The sequence below is a fragment of the Macrobrachium nipponense genome, chromosome 44 (assembly GCF_015104395.2).
Source record: "Macrobrachium nipponense isolate FS-2020 chromosome 44, ASM1510439v2, whole genome shotgun sequence".
Lineage (NCBI taxonomy): Eukaryota > Metazoa > Arthropoda > Malacostraca > Decapoda > Palaemonidae > Macrobrachium > Macrobrachium nipponense.
In genome coordinates, this window is record NC_087221.1 from 39306845 (window position 1) to 39330977 (window position 24133).

Consider the following 24133-nt stretch of genomic DNA (forward strand, 5'->3'; position numbering starts at 1 on the left):
AGTTCTCATTGTAGTTGAATCTCAGCTAAGGAGAAACAATACTGTGCCATTGAAGACGAAGGTGATAGGTGAATGCCGACCTATGTATGTCTTCACAGCTGAATCGAGAGAAGTTAACTCTCAAGATTCTGGACGTAGGAAAATCCCGCCAATGACACCAACCCATGAAGACGGCTTAATCCCTGTTGTTTTACGGAGGACTGAAAATGCTAAACCTCTACTTCATTGCTGTTCAGTGAGAAGTCGGAGCTGCAATGAAAGCGGAGCGCTTTTCAGTAATGAAAACAGGGATTGTACTGCCTGAAGAACTGCTTCTCAGGGGCTGAATCAGGGAGGACATCTATATAATTGGAAGTAGAGCTGGCAGGGCGGGGAACAGGCGTTGTCTTCCGTTATACATCTACAATTCGGGGTGGACAATGAACTATTGCACACCTACGAATACGAGATATATTTAGAAGACAACCTCAGATGTCTGAAGAAATCATTCCGCGTCATCGCAGCGGCAGGTGCGATGCAGCGGGAGACTAGGCTACAGACTTCTGTTACCGTGCGGTAAACAGAAAGATGATAGTGAGTCTAGTGAGATATCTCTGTCTGAAAATTCTCACAATGTCAAAGGCAATGCAGTAGAGACGGTCATCCACGTATGCGAGAATTCCAGCCAACCAGAGACCTAAGTCTGTGATTCCCGGGCAGAGATTCGGTTCGGTAGTCAATCATCGCAAAGGAGAGAGACAATATCCGACCGTACTATCTCGGAGAGCCAGCTGGTACTGGGCTGCGGCAGGCAGGGCTGGCAGGCAGCCCATACACTGCAAGCTCTCGCTCACTCGTCATCCTGAGTTGCCAGGTAATCCATTACAAGAAGGAATGCGTTCGGCTAGAACCATTGAGCGCAAAAAAATACGCTAGAGAATTTTGCATTTAATCGAAACGGATTTCGGTGAATGCAAATGCTGTGGTGTTGTCGTTGTAACAATACCACAAGTATCTCAAAATCGAAACTGGTAACGCCTGGGAGGTTGCAGGGCAGTCCCGAGTTGCAGTTCAATTAAGAGGATACAATTCGTCTCGGTCACAACCCGTAGAGTTAACTACGGTAAGTGCCTACACCTCGGACAATTAAACTGATAACAGAAGCATGTCGCAAGGGCAATATACATAGTATATTTGTAGGTTCCTGTACATAGACCTCCATCCTAAATTCTCTTCCATTCGAGGAACAAGAATAAGGACTGGAAGCCGACACCCTTCATTCTGTAATGAAGAGAGCGAAGAAGTTTTCCTGAAGGAAGACTTCCATGGTGAAAACAGGATAACGAAGATGAAAGTTCAAGCCGAACTGGATGTTCCCACCCGTTCTTCTCTATCCCGGGGTTGGCCACCTACTGAGGCGACAGAATGTCAGGTCCATCCAGGCTGAGCCCCTCCCGAGATATTCTTCCTTGAGCAGCAGTACTTCTCTCGAACGCTAGAAATTCCAGGAATTTGAGCATTCGGCGAGATTCCCGATTATCGTAGTAACGACTATCTGGGATTCTCATCTCGCCCACTCTGGACTGTGGCAAAATGGGATTCTCGTCTCGCCCACTCTGGACTGTGGTTTTGCCCAAGTGTTTGCAGATCATAGAAGACCAGAACACTCGGAGTGCTAGAAACTCCGAAGAATTCTAAGCGCTCGGCGAAACCCCCACCGAATTCGTCAGACGATCATCGGATAGTGGTCCTCCCGATTCCCGTAGAAATCGAGGATAGGGCAAGATCCTTCCTCAACGACGGGGACTTACGTCCAGTAGGACCCGAAGGTCCCTCCAGGAACAGTCCCCGACGTGGAATCCTACGGAGAACGCTCTGCAGGATCCCTCCCCTTCCCGTCGCAGCCATAGGGAGAGAGGGAATGGGGGAGGAAGATTGGATACTCGCTCACCTTCCCAGCGGAACTAGCAGTCGGAGAAGCGAGTACGGGCAGCCAAGGTGATGGCCGCTCAGAGTCTAGGAAAACGTTACTGTCTTGAGAAAACATTTTACCGAGGAGGCTTACGAACTCGCACTGTAGGCTAAACGTCTGCCGCCACCGTGACCATCATCTGGGTGGGGCTAAGCGAGCACCTGACAGGAGAGAGCCGATACTGTCCTCCGACGCGTCCCAGAAGGGGGGAGCCCACCCTGGTCTCTGCATGCATGATCCAGCGGGACCGTCATGTGAACAGCGATAATGGTCACTCCGAGAGTCTGGGAAGCGTCATTCGTCCTCGCCAGCCCCCCACGATCTCCTCCAACCACTTGAGCGAGGATCTGTTGGTCCCAAGACCGAACCAGGCTCGTGGCCGGACCGTAAGAAGTGCATTCATCATGGTCACTCCTGTTCGCCTCGTTCCTCCTGTAGCCTGAGGAGGTTGAAGGGACAGGTGAGGGAGACCTGACACTCCTACTCTGCCTACTAGCAGAACCAGTAGGCTGAGAGGACTGCAGGCGATCACAAACCCACGGTGGCGATGGAGCTGCAGGTCTGGACCAGTGGTCTTCTTGGGGAGAAACGCTGGACCAAGGTCTCTTGCATCAGAGGAGCTGCTACGAGAGCTCCTCCCCTGCCTACCAGTAGAACCGGTAGGCTAGGAGGACTGTAGGCGATCACCAACCCATGGTGACAATCGAGCTGCCAGTCTGGACCAGCAGTTTTCTTGCGGAGAAACGCTGGACCAAGGACGGAGTGTCAGTTTCTTCAGGAGAGCTGCTACAAGCACTCCTCCCCTGCCTACCAGCAGAACCAGTGGGCTGGGAGGACTGCAGGCGATCACCAACCACGGTGGCGGTCGAGCTGCAGGTCTGGACCAGCGGTCTCCTTCCAGAGAAGCGCTGGACCGAGGATGGTAGCATCGGTCTCATGCGTCAGAGGAGCTGCTACCTGTCGTGCAAGCCGTCCGGTCCCGGTGGGAGCGACGGTCAGGTGACTAGTAGTGTCCACTAACGCGGTGTGAGCGAGCACCGTCCTCTCGATGCGCCCAGGTTAGGCTGAACCAAGTCCAGGCGAGGTTGAACCAGGTCCAGGCGAGGCTGTACCCGGTGGCCAGGGGGGGGAGCCTCTTCCCAGCCTCGTTACGTGAACGGTCTAGTGGGAACGTCACGTCAACCCTGGGAACTGGCAGATCACTGTGAGAGCAATCGCTGGCCTGGCGGGAGTCGCCTAAGCGACTGCCACCAGTCTTTCGCTCTGTGCCTGGGTCCTGGCGGCGAGCAGGCTCAGCTCCCTGGACCCTGGCTGCACGGTCACCCGTGGACAACCGGACGCTCAGTACCTCTCACGAACGAGCGGCCAAGATGGTCCCTGGCGGCGAGGCAGAACCTCTGGCGCCAGGAGAGGAGGTACTGGTGTTAGCCAGTACCCCTCCGGTCCCCGTCATCTTCTTCCTTGCGGAAGGAGAGATGGGCCCCGTTCCCGAAGGAACAGGACCACCAGCGGAAGCCCCAACTGTCCCACAGACATTTAAGAGCTAATACAGGGCCTCTTTGACTGCGTTCACATATGTCTATGAATAAGGCTCTCTTGTTCCTTTACAGGCCCGACCGGGATGATAAAAAATTAGCTTAACCCATCTATTTTCAAGGGGTTGGATAACATTGCGGTCTGGGAGGTCTTACGCTTGTTTGCGCCGATAAAGAAATCAGCTTAGCTAAGACATTCTCAAAGTGTGACAACAACCCTCTTTGAAAGGCTTATGAGCTTTCACTCTCTCTGTCTTACGTACTTAAAAATGAAAAGTGTGGATCACTTAAGACATGTTATTTTTAAATTTGGGAATCTGAGCACACTAAAACACAGATTTCATAACATGATACACAGGTTCTGATGTGAATTAATCATATTACCACAATTATAATTGCATTCCAAACTTACATTATAAGACTAGCCACAAATGCAAGTTAAAAAACCAAAAGACAATCAAAATAATCAAGTGGCAATGAAAGTTTACGAAATCCAGTTACGGAGGTACTGAAAACAGGTGTTGACAGTACCGGCGACAGAGAAAATCTGAATAGAAAATGGGAATGGTTCCTGATAGGCGGGAATGGGTACTAACCACCTGGCCCCCCACTGCGTGTGTCGTAAGTTTTGAAATTCTGTCGGACTTCGGAGAATACAGCTATATATATATCTGATAGGTAAGTCTCATGAACAAAACAAAAAATAAACCAAAAGGATCCCACCGGGAAAAAAGATCAACGACCAGTCAGCCGGAGCTCACAAACACACGTCTTCATCGGAAGACGGCCGAAAGCAAAGTGGAGTTTACATCCAGGCAGGCTAGCCTGCCCCATGGTAGTTACTGCCTAACCACCTTGTTCAAGATTCAACGGCCGTAATTCCAGCTACGCCATAAGTACATTCCTATTGTTAAAGGACCGAGGGTTTGTATTATGTATCGGAACAAACACCTTTTTCACCAAGAGAATAAACGTAAAAGACAAAATGAAATTTTTAGTACTTGTTATAAATGGTTAAAATACAAGTTCAAATATAATTATGAATAAACCAATACCAACCTTCCTTTCCATTTGGCTCTTCGGGGAAGAGGAAGCATATCATCATCATCATTAAATACTACATCCTCTCCTATATTACTGCTACAAAAGACATGAAAAAGAAAATATTCTTTAGGAACAAAATTGCAAAATAACTACATATCAAGAAGGCAAAATGAAAAGGTGACACAAAATAAGAGCACTGAATGCCATGAAATTCTGCTCAGAATTCTAATCAAAATCAGTAAATGTCTGGGACAAGTCTGATGTTTCAGGCATTATCATACAAATCAGTGATTGTTATTCCAAATTAAATTAGTATATCAATACTATGCAAGGAAATTTTTGAAATAGCAGTAAATAAAACATTAAACTTACCTATCTACTGTGCAATCTTTCCAGGATCTTATTCCCATCATGATATCATTTACACTTATATTTGACGAATACTGGGACTTCCCAATTCTGAAAATGATAAAACTTAGATGATTTGTTTCTCATAAGCAAATAAAAATTTTAAACAGAAATTTTGACAAAAAAAAAAAAGTCTTACACTGTAGTGAATACTGATGTATCAACAGACTACAAATGCCAAAAGGAATGGGGATGGGATGGAAATCACCTTCCATGAAGCCTGTGGGTCATTTCTCGGTTGACTTCAACACAAAAATGTCTGGTCAAAATATATCATGGTCAGCCTCTGTACCTCCCTCTTCCCCAGACAAAGATCAGGGCCATCAATCTACTATTGATGTGCTCATTACTCACTCATGAGCAGTTCCTACTCTGCCAAATGTCCAAAGTGCTCCCTCAAAATTAATCTTATTACTCTTTACTTACCACAATATGACAATTTGTCGAAAATTGCATTTTTCCTAACTATACAAACCTGAGGTCCTTTAACAATAGGAAGTAGCTAGCGGCAGCTGGAACGGTCGTAAGCTTCGAACAAGGGGGAGAACGGTAGTTAACTGCTTGTCCGATCGTCGCGCGGTAAACAAATCGCTTTTGCTTTTGGCCCATAGCAAAATACGCAGACGTGAGGGGTGGCATGAGGAGGGACTATATGTAAAGGACCTCAGGTTTGTATAGTTTAGGAAAAATGCAATTTTCGACAAATTGTCATTTGTTCCGATACGTAATACAAACCCTCGGTCCTTTAACAATAGGAAGACTCACTTCTTGGTGGAGGAATCTGAGTCTTTGATGAACAGACTGGTGTTCGTCCATCCCTGGAATGCCTCCTGGTCGTAAGAGCGAGGGAGGGATCCAAGCCTCTGTCCGATTGATCGGGGTGTGCACCGCAGGATCAATGGTCAGACCTCTGGGCCGAGTACTAAGAGAGAGGCAAGCGTATCTCTTTGTACCAGCATTGTAAGAACTTTTTCCTTACATGAGCAAATGTAAAGTAATGGGTTTGTCTCATGTAGGCATCCACGTTTCTCCCCCTTGTTGGAGAAAGTGGTGGATATACACTCCTATCTCTATTAAAGAGATAGGATGGAGCTCTGTTGAATAGCTTACCTGCATCTGACGCCCTTCCAGCATGGTAACGACCGTATCCCTCTGCCCACAGGTAGAGGTAGAGAAAGATGGTGAAGAGAAGCCAGTCACTCTCTCATTCGCACATTCATTCTCCCAGTCATACCAGGAATCGATGCTGTTCTGTTCTGCTGCTGGGTGCTGGGTAAGCTTACACAACGTGTTGAGCAGCCACCACAGGTCCAAGGAAAAAAAGTATCCCAAGGACTTGTGGGCAATATCCCGAAGGTAGAAGACATGAAGGTGGTCTGGTTTGGCCCAGACACCTGCCTTCAGGACCTGCGCCACGGAGAAGTTCTTACGGAACGCTAAGGAGGGTCCGATACCTCTGACTTCGTGGCTCTCGGTCGGAGCGTACGGATGTCGTCGCTACCATCAGCCTCGTACGCTCTCCTGATCACCTCACGCAGCCAGGAAAGAAAGCGTGTTCTTGGAGACTTTCTTTCTTGGTAACCCCAGTGCTAACGAAGAGGCGTCGACACTCAGGCCGAGCCATGTCGAGTTTCTCTTCAGATAGCGCCGTAGCGCCCTCACAGGACAAAGCAGCATCTCATCCGCATCGTTATCGGTGAAGTCCAGAAGGGAGGGGATCGTGAAAGACTCGAACCTGTCGTCAGGGATCGACGGATGAGTCTTAGCTACGAAGTTCGGGACGAAATCGAGCGTTCACAGATCCCCAGCCTCTGGTATGTTTAACATCATAAGAAAGGCCATGTAGTTCCCCTACTCTCTTCGCCGATGCCAGGGCCAGCAAGAAGAGGGTCTTGAGAGTCAGATCCCTGTCTGACGACTCTCGGAGTGGCCTCGAAGGGTCTCCGAGTCAACTCCTAAGTACGATGAGTCCCATCCCATCCCCCGCAGGGGGGCCCTGAGTTCCCATGGGTGGGCAAGACCTTTCGAAGCTCCTCCAATTAGGCAAGGAGATCTCGAACGAATTCGAGATGTCCAGTCCCCTCAGTTTTAGGACGAGCGCCAGTGCTGCTCTATATCCTTTAACTGTGGGTACTGAGAGAGCTTCTCTACATGCGAAGGAAACACGAGGAAATCCGCTACCTGCTGAAAGAGTGGCTCTGAGAGGAGACAGACCCTGTCTACGACACCAACCACAGAAGACGGCCCACTTCCCCTGGTACACAGCTGCAGAGGACTGTCGGACGTGTCCAGCCATCTCTGTTGCTGCGCTACGAGAAAAGCCTCTCGTTCGCAAGAGATGGTGGATAACGCCCAGCCGTGAAGTTGAAGGGACTGGACTGCTTGGTGGTACCGTTCTACGTGTGGCTGGGCTAGAAGGTTGTGCCAAGTGGGTAGCTCTCTCGGTGCGTCCGCAAGAAGAGCCAGCAGGTCCGGATACCAAACGGCTTGCGGCCGTTTGGGAGCCACCAGGATCATTCTGAGATTGGGATGACCAGCGCTCGACTGATCACTTTCCGAATCAGACAGAGGGAGGAAAGGCGTAAGCGAAGAGGTTGTCCCAGGGGTGTTGGAGAGCGTCCTCTGCAGCTGCCCATGGGTCCGGCACAGCTGAGAAGAAAACCTGAAGTTTTCTGTTGTGCCGGTGGCGAACAGTCTACGACCGGTCGCCCCCACAGGGTTGAAGAGCCTTTCCGCTACGTCTTGTGTAGAGACCATTCGGTCCCTATCACCTGATCCGACGGCTGAGCTTGTCTGCTACTACATTCCTCTTGCCTGGAATGTAGCGTGCTGACAGCTCTATCGAGTGAGCCGTGGCCCACTCGTGCACCTGCACCGTCAACTGATGGAGCGGAAGAGACACTAGCCCCCCCTGCTTGTTGACATATGCCACTACTGTGGTGTTGTCGCACATCAACACCACTGAGTGTCCCACCAAGCGGTCCTGAAACTCTTGGAGAGCGTAGAACGCCGCCTTGAGTTTCCAGGACATTGATGTGAAGGTGCTTTTCGTGATGGTCCCACACACCTGCAGTCAGCAACTCCTCCAGGTGTGCGCCCCATCCCTCGGTCGATGCGTCTGAGAACAGAAGCATCTCCAGGGGGGGAGCGTATGGGCACTCCTCTTAAGAGGTTCTTGTCGTCGAGCCACCAGGCTAGGTCCTGCCTCACCTTGTCCGTGATAGCCAGGGAATCGGGAAAGTAAGGAGGACCACTGGGCCTGAGACCAACTCTCCCTTAGCCTCCACTGGAGAGACCGCAGGTGAAGACGCCCGTGAGGGACTAACTTCTCGAGTGACGACAGATGGCCGATCACGACTTGCCATTGCTGTGCTGCCTGTTCCTGCCGCGACAGGAACCGGCCGGCTGCCTCCCTGAATTTGCTGATACGCAAGTCTGCGGGAAAGACCTGCCCTGCTAACCGTGTCTATCAGCATACCCCAGTACTTCATCTTCTGCTTGGGGTTCGGATCGACTTCTCGTAGTTTATCACGAGCCCCAGATCGCGACAAAACTTGAGGAGTCGATCTCTGTCCTGTAGCAACTGCGAGCGGGAGCTCGCCAGGACTAGCCAATCGTCGAGATACCTCAGAAGACGTATCCCGTGCGAATGGGCCCAAGCTGACACCAGAGTGAACACTCGCTGTGAACACCTGTGGGGTGGTTGAGAGACCGAAACAAAGTGCCCTGAATTGGTACACCGTCCCGTCGAAGATGAAGCGGAGGTACTTTCTGGAGGACTGATGGATGGGTATTTGAAAATACGCGTCCTTCAAGTCCACTGAAAGCATGAAATCGTTCCCCCTGATAGAGTCGAGCACCGATCGTGCCGACTCCATCGTGAACCGCGTCGTGCGAACGAAGCGGTTCAGGGGAGAGATGGTCTATCACCGGACGCCAGCCCCCCGATGCCTTCTCCACTAGGAAGAGGCGGCTGTAAAAGCCGGTGACTGGTCCTCCACGATTTCTACAGCTCGTTTCGCCAGCATGGTCTTGATCTCCTGTCGAAGAGCGTTGTCCTTGCTGATCCCCGGACATAGGTCTGTAGGTGGGACCGGATTGGAGATGAGGGGGGGCCGAGACTCGAAGGGTAGTAGATATCCCTCCCGAAGGACGTCTACTATCCAGTTTCTCGGCGCCGTAGCGCTGCCAGTCGCCCAATGGCTCGAACTAGGCACCCCCCCACTTCCGGCAGCAGGTGATGGGGGAACGCCGTCCCTAGCGTTTCCCACCTCGTTTCGACTTCTTTCCAGCACCCCACTCGGGGAAAGGAGGGCTGGGAGGAGGGCTGGAGGTTGCGGCCTCCTCTAGCAGAAGTTGAAACTACAGGAGTCTTCACACGGGGTTTGGACGGTGCAACCGTCTTCGCCGCCGTGGAAGCGCTAGCCAAGCTCTTTGGTTTGGCCGCAGTCGCTCGAGATTGCCCAGTTAACCTTCGAGACTGCCTGTGAACTAAGCGGTCACTCTCGTCAGTGCGCCGCCTTTCCACCGCAGCGTCCACCATCTCTCCAGGGAAAGAGAGCTGGGGAACTCCTAAGAGGTCCATTTCGAGCCCCGAGTGCCGCCTCACGCCCGGCCCCCTTGGTCACTCGGGTAAGGACTGCGTCCCTACGTCGAAGAACCAAGTTGGCCCACAAGGTTAGCAGTCTGATGGGCGAGGTAAGAGATTGCTCGTTCCTCCAGACTGGCACAGTCTCCTAAAAGAAGCGTCGTCTTCGAGAGCAGAGCTCCCAGAGCCGGCCGCTACTTTGGATATTGTGATGGGACCACAAATCCAACCAGGAAACTGCCTGGAATGCTGCCATAGCGGTAGATTCCCAGGGCGAGTGCCTCCTGCTGCGAGAACCATAGGTTCTCCGACAGGAGCTGCTGCAGGACACACCTGGAGTCAGCCTCGCTAACTCCGGGTTAACCTGTTTCGGCAGTATCGGGTCTTCCGAAGGCACGTAGAATCGCCTCTGCCGCTGTAGAGGAGGAGGAAGCAGCTTAGAAGACCGTCCGGACTTTAGCGAGTCCTCCCGTCCTGAGACGAGATTCTCCACCTGATCCAGGACCGAGTCTGCAAGCTCAGATCGCGGTAACCCCACCATCATTTTGGGTTCCCTCTTGGACCCCAAAATGATTCGAGCCGGGACGTGGGCTCTGCCGGTGGTAGCGGCGATCCTTCCGCGAGGTCATTATGCACGACGCATCAGCTAATGACCTCCGCAAAAGTTCCTCTGTATCTCGGGAGTTACAGCGTCTTGTGGAGTAGGACCGTCCAGTCCCTCCAGCAAGAGCATATCCCGCGATACTCCTCCTTCAGAAGGAGGAACAGCGACAGACCCCTGACGGTCGCCTCCAACTACTTGCGCGTACGTTCTGGTCGGTCCTAAAACCGTGCCTGAGCCGTACGGCGTCATAGCTGGGTCACGAGCGGCGCACCTCTCGTGATCGCTCCTCGGGTACCATCCTCGCCTCCTCCCGGTATAGCCCGAGAGGTTGAAGGTACGGGAGAGGCAGACCTGACGCTCCCCCTCGCTCGCTGGCAGGACCAGCGTGCGTGGAGGGCTGCTGCTGATCGTCAAACCCGCGGTGACGGTCGAGCAGCAGGCCTAGCCTTGCCGCTCGCCTGGGGCGATTGGCTCGGCTGAGAACGTCGAGACCGATCTCTAGGCGTCAGGCGAGCTGCCGCTGGTCACCGTCTCCGTCCCTGGTCCCATCGGGAGCGGCGGACGGGTGAACTGCTAGGCTCTCTGTCCGCGTCGAGACCGGGCCAGCGTCCCTCTCGGCGCGTCAAGCCGCTGGTACCAAGCCGTGGCTGGTAACCGGCGGCCGTGGGGACTCCTTCCTCGCCTCAACCCGCCCCCGTGGCCGGTCAGCGACCGTCACGTCAGCCCGAGCATCCAGTTGATCGCTGCGAGAGCGTCCACTGGCCTGGCGAGAGTCGTATGCACGACTCTCGCCAGTCTTCTGCTCCGCGCCGCTGTCTTGACGGCGAGCGAGCTCGGGCGTCAAAACTTTGGCTGGACGGTCTTCTTTAGAAGAGCGTCCACTCGGTGCTTCTCGCGAACGAGAAGCGGCCGAGACGGAACCTGGTTTAGCGGCAGAACCGCTAGCACCAGGTGAGGACGCACCAGCCGAGGCTGGTGCACCTCTGGTCCCCGTCGACTTCTTCTTTGCAGAAGAAGCGACGGGCCCCGTTCCCGAAGGAACAGGAGGACCAGCAGAAGAGCTCCCCAGCTCGCCTGAGCGAGCCGGGCCCTTAGAAGATCCCGAAGGAGTCTTCTTAGGGGGGGAGGAGGCAACCTTCTTCTTCTTCGGCTGTTTAGCCTTAGAAGTCGCAGGGGAAGGAGAGGCAGCAGACGACGAAGAAGACGACGAAGACGACGACGACACCTTCTTCCTCTTCCTCTTCTTCTTCGCCAGGCCCCGCAGGACAGACGTCAGGTCTTCCATCCAGGAGGGAGCCGGGCAGTTGCCGAAGCAACAGGGCCCGACTGCACCTGTCCGGAAAGACCTGAGACTGTGACAGCACCACCAACAGCAGGAACAACAGGAACAGGTCCGGGAACAGCAGGAACGCAGGAACATCTGAAAGTGAATGAGCAGCAGGCCCCTGATCTGAAAAGGAATGAGCGGCTGGGACAGCACAGGTACGGCAGGCACGGCAGGTACCACAGGAGAGCCAGGCGTCCTGTCGGCAGCTACCGTCATCCTCGGCACTGGCGGCAGGTCCAGGGGGGTACTCTTTGGGCAGCGGAAGTCCGGGGTCGGCAATACAAAGAACCCAGGTGGGGGTGGTGGCACCGTCCTCTTTGACAACGGCAGGAATGGGTTTTTGGATCGCAGCCGTGGGTGTCACGACATGATACTGTGGTGTATACACCAGATGCGGTGGCATCTCATATGCTGGTGTGAGATTGTGGTTGTTGTAGTGGTCACCGCACCATGAGTGACCACTGCCGACCCCGCCAACCGCTGAATCAACCCCCTGTATGCTCGGCACTCCCTGCAGTCCCAGCGACTCCCACACCTGTCCCAGGTCGTCCTTCGCTGATGGCACACCTGCGGAAGCAACAGTCGGGTTAGTTAGAGGGGTGTTTCCTCACGCCTGGGGGGAGAAGAACCCCCCCCACCCCCCCGAGCGGACGGAAGACCCCGAGTACAACTGGACGTCCGGGTAGCGGGCGCCCTCATCCACACTCGACGGATCGAGAGAGGAGAAGGACTCCGCTACCCCCCCCGCAGGGGAAGGCGCAAACCGTGGGGGCTGGCCGGGGGGCAGGAAAGAGGACGAAGTGTCCGTTACCAAAGGAGTCACTGGACTTTCCGATGACTTCTTGGGCGGCCTAAGTCTCTTCCTGCCCTCGTACAGCACCCACTGCGCCTCGGACCAATTCATACATATTACACAGGGCTCGTTGCGGGAGCACTCTCGCCCCCGACAACGAGTACAAACCTCGTGAGATCTACATCGACAAACGATCTAAATCCCCCACATCTACGCCCTCCAGCCCGGGACACACTCTACGGGCCGACCGGGGGGCGTGGTGTATCTCCATCTTCTTCACTCATTGCAATGATCAACAAAAGAAATGCAAAAGTACTTACAATCACTCTGATTTATACAGAAAGAGAGGGCAAATACAGAAAGAGAGGGCAAATACTTAAAGGACCGAGGGTTTGTATACGTATCGGAACAAACTGCTTTTCCAGCTGTGATGTACCATGTTCAACAATTTCTTAGCACGGCTACAGGACACAATTTTCTACATTTCTGGAATTATTCAGGATCACCTCACAGGTCACTGCCTTTAAAGTCTATTCTACAAACAACTGCACTGCCTGCTATGCCTGGAGTCAGCTTTTCCAGCAATGAGTTATTCGCTCCCAGCCAATAGGAAGATGCCCCCCCCCCCCCCCCCCCCCACCCCCCCCCCCCCCCCCAGCTTCAACAACTACCGAAAAATCACTAAAAATTTCTATCCCACTTGCCAATATACGTAAATATGGCATAGATATACCTCTGGCTACATTCACCTTTCGAGTACGATAGACAGCTCTACCAAAATGTCACGGAATAAATTAATTTTGGAAAGCTGCTGTATGGTTTACCTGTTACTACATAGAAACTCATTGGAGAGATTTAAACACTATGATACAAGGTAAATGGCACCCAAAGACCATACTGTTCAATGAAATATTATAGTAATAATAATTCCCAGCTGTTTCCAACAAACTTGTTGTGCCTTCTGTTTATGTTATGCCTGCTTCTGCAGCAGTGCTAGCTACACCAACTGTGAAACCTGCTTATACTACAACTTTTGTATGAAAGCTGGGTTTCCTGTTGTCCCAACAGTTTCCATTATGCCTAGTGTACCTGTTCTGACCACTGTTCCTGTTGGAACTGGTGAACCAGCTGTTCTTGTCATGTTGGCCATTGCTGCATCTGCCATGTCAGATGTTTTAACCATACCAACTACCTCAGTTGCACCTGTGTGCTGTTTAGCTTCCAACTGTGCATCCTCTTTGGCTGATGTTACTTTGTAACTTCTGTTGTATCCATCTAAGCTAGACGATAAACCAATATCAAAGGATCCTACTTCAGTAGTAGTTGAACAGTTTCATACAGAAAAAAAAGGTCTTCTAGGGATCATAAATACTTTAAGATATATTTCAGCCATTCTAGTGCTTTTCATCATGGATATGATCATCATCATATCCATGGTTCTAGTAGGTCAGCTATCACGATGCCAAAATGCTCCATGATCGAAACACCACACAGGCTTGAGCTCCAGAAGAGGATAAGACTGCTCAAAGCTCCTCATGAGCATGAAAAATTTCACTAAAGGGAAAAGATCCACGCCTTTCAGTCTGTGAACCTGGCTCAAGGCTGAGCAATGGCCTTTCATCACAGAGAGTGATACAAGCTCGTCTTGATGAAAGGAGACGCCTTCTGACACCAACCATATAAGATAGGCCACTATCCTTATTACACATTAGAAGAGAATCTATGGAGGTACTGATATCACTTTGGGCAGTCTTAGAAAAGCTTTTCCCTCCCAGGAGCTGCTGGACAGAGTCCAATCATGTACCTAGAGGGTTTCTAAATCCTAATGACAACTCTGTAAATATGGCTCTCAAAGCAGCCTCTTGGTACTTCACCCAAGAAAGCCAGGAAAACAAGAAACCACTCAGCATGGGGCTAATAAGGCACTACTCATTTTGTGCCTTGATGTAAATACTGCAGATCAAAGGTCTCTGGTTTGTGCTTCTGTAGGAATAAATCTCCTTCATAAACTATCCTTTCCCAATTACTCTTTGAATTCCTTCCAAGAAATTCTAAAAGTTCATCACCAAAGAAGAAATATTCTCTTATACTACATCAGCAATTTGTAATCACATAGTAAATACTATGCCATTCATGGTTTAAATGTATATGAATAAACACCTTAAAATAAAAGGCTCTGCACTATGGAAGCTATACTTTCAACTTCCAAAGTAAGATCTACACAACTTTTTCTTTATATCTGATTCTTACATAAACCTTTGGCATTAAGAACTCCTTCACGTAAAGCATGAAGCTCTAATTAGTATGAAAAGCTTATAAACAACTTCCTTCAAAATCCCCTTAATAATTCGTACTGCTGATTCTGTACTACAATTCCTTCTTGACCACAAAACATTTCAGATAATGAATTTTAAAATTTTTAAAAGTACAGTACAACTGTTTAGTATATTACTTGAAAGATTAGCACCGTAGTTTACTTAGACAAATTCTGGTGATGAATCTTGAAAAAAAAGCAAGATATTAAAGAATTGCAAGGACTTACTACACATAAAATACTCACCTATAGCTTTCCAAACTCAATAACTTTTCACTATGGATGCAGTCATCGATATACCTGGTGCTGAATACATCATACATACTGGTACTTGAAGTAGTCTTCAGTGATGGCGGAATTATATGTATTGTGTGATGTCCTCCCTTTATAGATGTTAGACTACCTCCATGACCCTTAAACATAAAATAAACAAATGAACAGTGAAACAGCCACATTGCAATTTTGAGGTATTTTATTTGAACAAAGTATGTTTGTTTACCTTTCTATACCAGCTTTACATTTACCATGTAGTACACAAATAAAAATAATAATTCTAGTAATAATCTGTTTCATTTACCAACTAAAAAAATTACTCTCCTAATTATTCTAAGAATGTAAACATTAGCCTACCCTATTTAAATGCATATGACAGATAATCAGTTTTTTTTATGTCATGATGATGATATAACATGATAATAATAAAGTAGAGAAAATGGATTTGTAAGTAAGATATCAGTTTCATTACCATTACCTTGGTCTTAAATACTGTTGTAATAGTATATTTGAGTTATGCAAATGGATACAGTAAGTGTAACAACCAGCCTAAGTCAATAGTTCACCCTTAAAAGTGTAACAACCAGCCTAGGTCAATAGCTCACCCATAAACGTTTTGTATCTCATATTACATGGTAATGCATTGTGTAAAAATACATTAACGGTCATAAAACCATGGTAGGCTATGGGTAAAACACAAGCAGGCTACCTATCTACCAAACTATGTGTAGTTTACAAAAGAGAGGAAAAAAAAAGGGTTTATATTTTTTTCAATGTGTATCTATGCAGTATATTTTTGGTCTAAATATAGGGGATAAAGGTAGATTATTCCCTTTTGTGTGAAATTTTCAGTTTAAAATCACAATTTGTTGAAAATTGTATTTTTCCTAACTATACAAACCTGAGGTCCTTTAACAATAGGAATGTAATCAGGGGCAGCTGGAACCGGTCGTAAGCTTCGAACAAGGAGGTTCGGTAGTTAACTGCCAGTCCGACAGTCGGTGGTCCTGCACGACTGAGAGGTGAAGAATCACTTTGCCTTAGGCCAAGAAAACAGAGTGAGGGGTGGCATGAGGTGGGACTATGTGTAAAGGACCTCAGGTTTGTATAGTTAGGAAAAATACAATTTTCGACAAATTCTTTTTGTTCCGATACGTAATACAAACCATCGGTCCTTTAACAATAGGAAGACTCACTTATTGGTGGGTGGAATCTGAGTCTTATGAACAGACTGGTGTTCGTACGACCTTGGTTCCCTCCCTGGTCATAAGAGCAGAGGGAGGGATCCTAGCCTCTGCCAGCTGATCGGGGTGTGCACCGCAGGATCAGTGGTCAGACCTCTGGACCAAATTCATAAGAGGGAGGCAAGCGTGCCTCTTATGAATAGCAAGCAAGAACTAGTTCCTACTTCAAGAGCCAAATATGAAGTCATGGGTTTGTCTCTTGTTGGCATCCACTCCCCCCCTTGTTAGGGGAGTGGTGGATAACCGCTCCTATCCCTACTGAAAGGGATAGGACGGAGCTCAGTAGCGTAGCTTACCTGCATCTGCCTCCTCTCCAGCGTAGTAACGACAGGGGCCCTCTGCTCACAGGTAGAGGAGAGAAAAGAGGAGAAAGAGAAGCCAGTCACACTCTCTTTCACTCATCCAGTCACACTCTCTTTCACTCATCCATTCATGCAGTCACAAGGATGCGATGCTGTTCTGTCCACTCGGGTGCTAGGTAAGCTACACAACTTGTTGAGCAGCCACCACGGGTCCCAAGGAGAAGGTATCCAAGGACCTGTGGGCGATATCCCGAAGATAAAAAGAGATGTGAAGGTGGTCTGGTTGGCCCAAACCCCTGCCTTCAGCACCTGTGCCACGGAGAAGTTCTTGCAGAACGCAAGGGTTGGACCAATACCTCTGACTTCGTGGGCTCTCGGACGAGGGGTACGGGTGTCGTCACTCCTATCCGCATCGTACGCCCTCCTGATTACCTCACGAAGCCAGAACAAAAGTGTTCTTGGACACCTCCATCTTGGTAACCACGGTGCTAACGAAGAAGCGTCGACACTCAGGCCTGAGGTGCCGAGTTCTCTTCAGATAGCGCCGTAGCGCCCTCACAGGACAAAGCAGCATCTCATCCGCATCATCGTCGGTGAAGTCCTTCAGGGAGGGGATCGTGAATGACTCGAACCGGTCATCAGGGACCGAAGGATTCTGAGTCTTCGCTACCAAGTCCAGGACGATATCGAGTGTCACAGATCCCCATCCCCTCAAATGTTTTACATAGAAAGAAAGACCATGAAGTTCCCCTACTCTCTTCGCCGATGCCAGGGCCAGCAAGAAGAGGGTCTTGAGGGTTAGATCCCTGTCTGACGACTCTTGGAGTGGCTCAAAGGGTCTTCGAGTCAGACTCCTAAGGACGAGAGTCACATCCCACCCAGGGGGCCTGAGTTCCCTGGGTGGGCAAGACCTCTCAAAGCTCTTCATTAAAAGGGAGATCTTGAACGAGTTGGAGATATCCACTCCCCGCTGTTTAAGGACTAGGGCCAGGGCAGCTCTGTAGCCTTTAACTGCGGAGACGGAGAGGAGCTTCTCTCGGCGAAGGAAGATGAGGAAATACGCTACCTGCTGAAGAGTGGCTCTGAGAGGAGAGAGAAAAGCCTCTTGCTCGCAAGAGATGGTGGATAACAGCCAGCCATGAAGACACAGGGATTGAACTGATCAGTGGTACCGTTCCATGTGTGGCTGGCACAGGAGGTCGTGCCAGGGGTAATCTCTCTCGAAGCTTCGGCAAGCAGAGCCAGCAGGTCCATATACCAAACGGCCTGGGGCCATTTGGGTGCCACCAGAATCATCTGAAGATTAGCGGTGACCAGCTTGCGAATCAGACAGAACGGGGGAAAGGCGTACACGAAAAACCTGGAGTTTTCTGTTGTGCCGGGTGGCGAACAAATCCACAGCTGGCCGCCCCCACAGGTTGAAGAGCCTTTCCGCCACGTAAAGGGCGGAAAGGCTGGGTAAAGGGACCACTCGGTCCCTATCACCTGATTCCGACAGCTGAGCTTGTCTGCCACTTTTGCCTGGAATGTAGCGAGCTGACAGCTCTACCGAGTGAGCCACAGCCCACTAGTGCACCTGCAACGTCAACTGGTGCAACGGGAGGGACACTAGGCCCCCCTGTTTGTTGACTTATGCCACTACCGTGGTGTTGTCGCTCATCAACACCACTGAGTGTCCCATCAGACGGTCCTGGAACTCTTGAGAGTGAGGAATGCTGCCTTGAGCTCCAGGACGTTGATGTGAAGGTGCTTGTCGTGATGATCCCACACACACCGTAGCCAGCAACTCCTCCAGGTGTGCGCCCCATCCCTCGGTTGACGCGTCTGAAAATGACAATTTGTCGAAAATTGCATTTTTCCTAACTATACAAACCTGAGGTCCTTTAACAATAGGAAGGTAACTAGCGGCAGCTGGGACGGTCGTAAGCTTCGAACAAGTGGGGAGAACGGTAGTTAACTGCTTGTCCGATCGTGCGCGCGCCCGCGCGCCCGAGAGGTGAAGAATCACTTTTGCTTTAGGGCCCATGCAAAAAGTTGCAGAGTGAGGGGTGGCATGAGGTGGGACTATATGTAAAGGACCTCAGGTTTGTATAGTTAGGAAAAATGCAATTTTCGACAAATTGTCATTTGTTCCGATACGTAATACAAACCCTCGGTCCTTTAACAATAGGAAGACTCACTTCTTGGTGGGAGGAATCTGAGTCTTTTTGGTGAACAGAACTGGTGTTCGTCCAACCCTGGAGTGCCTCCCTGGTCGTAAGAGCAAGGGAGGGATCCAAACCTCTGTCCGATTGATCGGGGTGTGCACCGCAGGATCAATGGTCAGACCTCTGGGCCAAGTACTAAGAGAGAGGCAAGCGTATCTCTTCGTACCAGCAAGCAAGAACTTGTTCTGTTTGCAAGAGACAATCATAAAATGATGGGTTTGTCTCAATTTGGCATCCACTTCCTCCCCCTTGTTTGAGGAAGTGGTGGATATTTACTCCTATCCCTACTGAAAGGGATAGGATGGTGCTCTATTGAGTAGCTCACCTGCATCTCGTCCTTACCCAGCAGGGTGACGACCGTGTCCCTCTACCAAAGGTAGAGGGAAGAAAAAGATGGGAAGAGGAGCCAGTCACACTCTCATTCCTCATCCATTCTTACGGTCACACCAGGACTCGATGCTGTTCAGCCTGCGAGGGTCTGGGTTAACTACACAACGTGTTGAGCAAACCACCACGGTTCCAAGGAAAAAGATCCAAGGAACTGTGGGCAATATCCTGAAGGTAGGTAGGAAGGAGGTGCATGCGGTCCGGTTGGACCATGGCGCCTGCCTCATTACCTGCGCCACGGAGAAGTTCTTGCGGAACGCGAGAGAATGATGAAGAGGCGTCCACACTCATCCTGGTGTCGAGTTTCTTCAGACAGCTCCGTCGCACCTTCACAGGACAAAGCAGCATAGCCTTCGTATCGGAGGCGGTGACGTCCATTAGGGAGGGTATTGTGAAGGACTCGAACCAATCGTCAGTTACCGACCGAAGGGTTCTGAGTCTTCGCTACGAAGATCGGTACGAAATCGAGCGTCACAAATCCCCATCCCTTTGTGCTTGACTCTCAAGAGAAGTCATGCAGTTACCTAAGACGAAAAGAAGGGAATAGTCGTATGACCTATCCCTCTTCTCGACTTTGGTTATGTACAGTACTCATACTGACAAGCTATTAAGACGAAGTAATGATTGCTCTGGAACAACCGAACTAAGTCCACAGCATAGTTCGTAACTGACTCGGACGCTCTGACAGCTGCCGACTGACTGGTTCGGAATCAGTAGAGGCAAGTTGTCCAAGCATCCGGGTAAGTCACGTGACCTTCGCCCTTTAAAGAGTTATGCTGAGAGACCAAACAAATAAAATATTTGTTAGTCACCGATGCCGGACGGCGCGGCGATGATTATCTTAATGCATAAGCTCAAAAGGCGAAAGTCAATTGCCTTCAAAAGACCGAGGTCCCTGATGGCAAGAAAATCTCATAGACGTTGAATCTCAGCTTAAGGAGAAACAACACTATGTGACGTTGAAGACGAAGGTAGGCAATGAATGCAACCTACGTCTTCCAGCTGAATCGAGAGAAGGAATCTCAAGATTCTAAACCTGTGCTTACAAATGACTGAAAACGCTAACCGCCATTTCATTGCTGTCCGTTGTGCAATGAAAGCGGGGCGTTCTTCAGTAATGAAACACAGGGGAGTGCCGCTTGAAGAACTGTTCTTTCATGGGCTGAACGTTTGGAAGTAGAGCTGGCAGGTGTGGGAGTAGGCGATGTCTTTCAATACATCTGCTAATCCGCCGGTGAACAATGAACAATTGTACACCTCCGAATACAAGATATTTTGAGGACAAACTCAGATTCCGCAAAAATCATTCGCATTATCGGGATACGATGCAGCAAGAGACTATTACAGAATTCTGTTACCGTGCGGTACAGAAAGATGAGAGTCGAATAGATATCTCTGTTTAAAATTCTCGCAATACCGAAGACGATGAATACTAGCGTTTCTCAGCAGTGGATGGTCATTCATGTATGCGAGAATCCCCGTTAAATCAGAGACTTAAGTCCGTGATTGTTGGGCAGAGATACGGTTGTTATTCAATCAAAGCAGGTGAGAAAGACATAAACAACCGTCTATCTCAAAGCGGCAGCTGATACTGAAATGCCTCGGGCAATTCAATACGCAGTAGCTGTCGCTGACTCGTCATCTGAGTTGCCAAGTAATCCTTTCCACGAAGGAATGCGTTCGGCTAGAACACCGAGCATAAAAAGATATGCTCGAGCAATTATATTTAAGCGAAACGAATTTCGGTAAATATAAAAGCTAAATGGTGTTGTTGTGACAACACCATAAGTATATAAAATTGAAACTGGAAAACTCCTGGGAGGTTGCAGGCAACCCGGGTTTGCAGTTCAATTAGAATACTTTTCGTCTAAGTCGCAATCCGTAGAATAACCAGATATGCGCCTACCCCTCGGACCATTCAACTGCTTAGCAGAATCATGTCGCGAGGTTAATATACGTAGTATATTTGTAGGATTCTGAACAACGATCTCCATCCTAAATTCTTTCCTTCAAGAAAACAAATAAGGATTGGAGATCGACCACCTTCGTTCTCTATTAAAGAGAGTGAAGGAGAAGTCTTCCTCGAAGGAAAGCTTCAATGGTGAACAGAATACTAAGACGATAGTTCCAGCCAAACTGGATATCCCGTCCGTTCTTCTCTATTCCAGGTTGGTCGCCTACTGTGAGATAGTCTTCTTTCAGCAGCAGTCTTCTTCCTAATGCTAGAAATTCCAGGAATTCGAGCATAGGCGAGGTTCCCGATTATCGTGTAACATATCGGGGATTCTCGTCTCGCTCACTTTGGACCGTGGTCTCGCCTAAGTGTTTGGAGATCGTAAGAAACTCTAAACACTCTGAATGCGCTAGAAATTCCGTAGAATTCTAAGCAGTCTGCGAAACCCCCACCGAATTCGTCAAACGATATCGGCTGGTGGTCCTCTCGATTCCCGTAGAAATCGAGAATGGGGCAGGATTCCTCCTCAACGACCGGGGCTTACGTCAGGTAGGACCCGAAGGTCCCCCCTGGTAGCGCAGTCCCCAACGTGGGATCCTACAGAGAAATCTCTGTAGGATCCTTCCCTTTCCCTCGTAGCCGTAAGGAGAGAGGGGAATGGGGGAGGAATTGGATACTCGCTCGCCTTCCCAGTGGAACTAGCAGTTGGAGAAGAGTAGGAGCAGCCATCGCCTTGCGGCGATGGCCTCTCAGAGTCTGGGAAGGGAAAAACGTATCGTCAGGAGAAAACTTTTTCCCGATCCCGGGAGTGGGTTACGAACTCTCACTGTAGGTAAGGGTCTGCCGCCACTGTGAACGTCGTCTGGGTGGGGCTGATCGACACCTGACAGGAGAGAGCCGATACCGTCCTCCGACTCATTCCAGTCCTCGTCGAGGTCGAAACCTCTCAGGAGGACCGAAGGAGTATTTAAATACGGTGTCCGAAGACACGTAGAAACGCCGCTGTCGCAGTAGAGGAGGTGGAAGTAGCTTGATCGACCGGCCAGAACTGAGAGAGCCTTCTTGTCCGGAGACGAGAGACTCTGGTTCAAGACAGAATCGGTAAGCTCCGATCGCGGCATACCCACCGTCGGTTTGGGTTCCCTCTCGGGCCCCAAAACGACTCGAGCAGAGACATGGGCTACTGCTGGTGGGAGCGGCGATCCTTCCCCCCGGTCGTTGTGCTGACGAATCAGTGTAATAACCTGGGTAAAGTTACTCTGAATCTCGGAAGTTACAGCGTCTTGAGGAGTAGGACCGTCCAGTCCCTCCAACAAGAGCAGCTCCAGGACCACCCTCCTCCTTCAGAAGAAGGACCAGCAACAGATCCCTGACGGTTGCCTCCAATCACTTGCGCGTACGTCCTGGTTGGTCCTAAGACCAACCTGGCACGTGCGGCGTCGTGACGGGATCGTGAGCGCGCATCTCTCACGATCACTCCTATATACCTAGCTCTTCCTGGCGTATGCCGAGAAGTTGAAGGTATCGGAGACGAACTGACGCTACCCCCTCTCCCCCTGAACGGTCGCCTCCAAATCACTTGCGCGTACGTCCTGGTTGGTCCTAAGGACCATACGTGGCACGTGCGGCGTCGTGACGGGATCGTGAGCGGCGCACCTCTCACGATCACTCCTAGCTACCTCGCTCTTCCCGTGTAGCCCGAGGAAGTTGAAGGTAGTGGAGAGACAGACCTGACGCTCCCCCCCCGACGATCGCTGGCAGGACCAGCGTACGTGGGGGGCTGCAGCCGATCAACCAACCCGCGGTGGGGATCGATCTGCAGGCCTAGCCGTGCCGCTCACCTGTGGCGAGCGGCTCGACTGAGCACGTCGACCCCGGTCCCGTGCGTCAGACGAGCTGCTGCTGGTCACCGTATCCGCCCGGTCCCTGTGGGAGCGGCGGTCAGGTGACCTGCAGAGCTCGCTTTCGCCGTGAGACCGGTGAGCGTCCTCGCGGCACGTCAAAACCGCTGGTACCAGCCGAGGCTCGGTACCGTCGGTCGAGGGGACCTGGGGGACCTCTTCCCAGCCTCAACCCGTGCCGGTCAGAGACCGTCACGTCCCACCACCCGAGGTACCGGCTGGTCGCTGCGAGAGCGGCCGCTGGCCTGGCGAGAGTCACCTGAGCGGCTCTCGACAGTCTTCTGCCTCCGTGCCTCGGTCATGACGCTGAGCGAACTCAGGCGTCTTAACTTTGGCTGCACGGTCACCCGAAGGAGATCGTACACTCGGAACTTCTCGCGGCGGACGAGAAACCGAGCCGGTACCTGGCTTAGCAGCAGAGCTGCCAAAGACCAGGCGAGGGTGTACCAGCGGTAGCCAGCACACCCTTGGTCCCCGTCTTCTTCTTCTTCTCAGAAGGGGAGACGACGGGCCCCGTTCCCGAAGGAACAGGAGGACCAGCAGCAGAACCCCCCACCCCCCCGTCACACCGGAATGTGACGAGCCCTTCGAAGTTCCCGAAGGAGTCTTCTTAGGGGGAAACAAAAACCCGGTTACCAGCTGGTCGCTGCGAGAGCGGCCGCTGGCCTGGCGAGAGTCACCTGAGCGGTTCTCGCCAGCCTTCTGCTCCGTGCCGTGGTGGCTTGCCCGAGCGAACTCTGGCGCCGAAACTTTGGCTGCACGGTCTCCCGAGGAGAGCGTACACTCGGGATCTCCCCTCCGACGAACGAACGAGAGACCGAGCCGGAAACCTGGCGTAGCGGCATCGCCGCTAGCACCAGGCGAGGAAGTACCAGAGCTAACCGATACTCCTCTGGTCCCCGTCTATCTCTTCCTTACGGAAGGGGAGACGGGCTCCGCTCCCGAAGGAGCAGGAGGACCAGCAGAAGGACCCCCGTCCCACGAGGTGGGACGGGCCCCTTAGAAGTTCCCGAAGGAGACTTCTTAGGGGGGGGAGGCAGCCTTCTTCTTCTTCGGCTTATGGGCCTTAGAAGTCGAAGGGGAAGAGGCGAGCAACAGACGAAGATGACACCTTCCTCTTCTTCGTCAGCTCACGCAGGACAGTCGTCAGGTCCTCCAATCCAGGCCGGAGTCGGGCCTATTGCCGAAGCAACACGGCCCGACTGCACCTGTCCGGAAGGACCTGGGACTGGGGAAGACACACCATGGGCAGGACCAGCATGGACAAGGCGCAGGAACCAGGAGCGACAGGAACAGCAACC

At 51.0% G+C, this 24133-nt stretch overlaps 1 protein-coding gene across 4 annotated transcripts in view; it reads right to left on the minus strand.

The window, feature by feature from the left end:
* Positions 1-24133, minus strand: part of LOC135204204 (ras guanine nucleotide exchange factor Y-like) — a 191588-nt gene that overhangs the window by 161267 nt on the left and 6188 nt on the right. For all 4 annotated transcript variants that reach the window (XR_010312128.1, XM_064234293.1, XM_064234294.1 and 1 more), the window contains exons 2-4: positions 14811-14977; positions 4903-4989; positions 4546-4626 (exon numbers count right to left, since the gene is read on the minus strand). Coding sequence is in view for 3 of the 4 variants with exons in the window: in XM_064234293.1 (XP_064090363.1) it covers positions 4546-4626; positions 4903-4989; positions 14811-14977 (335 nt within the window). In the remaining variant the exon portion in view is untranslated. The remainder of the gene's footprint in view (positions 1-4545; positions 4627-4902; positions 4990-14810; positions 14978-24133) is intronic.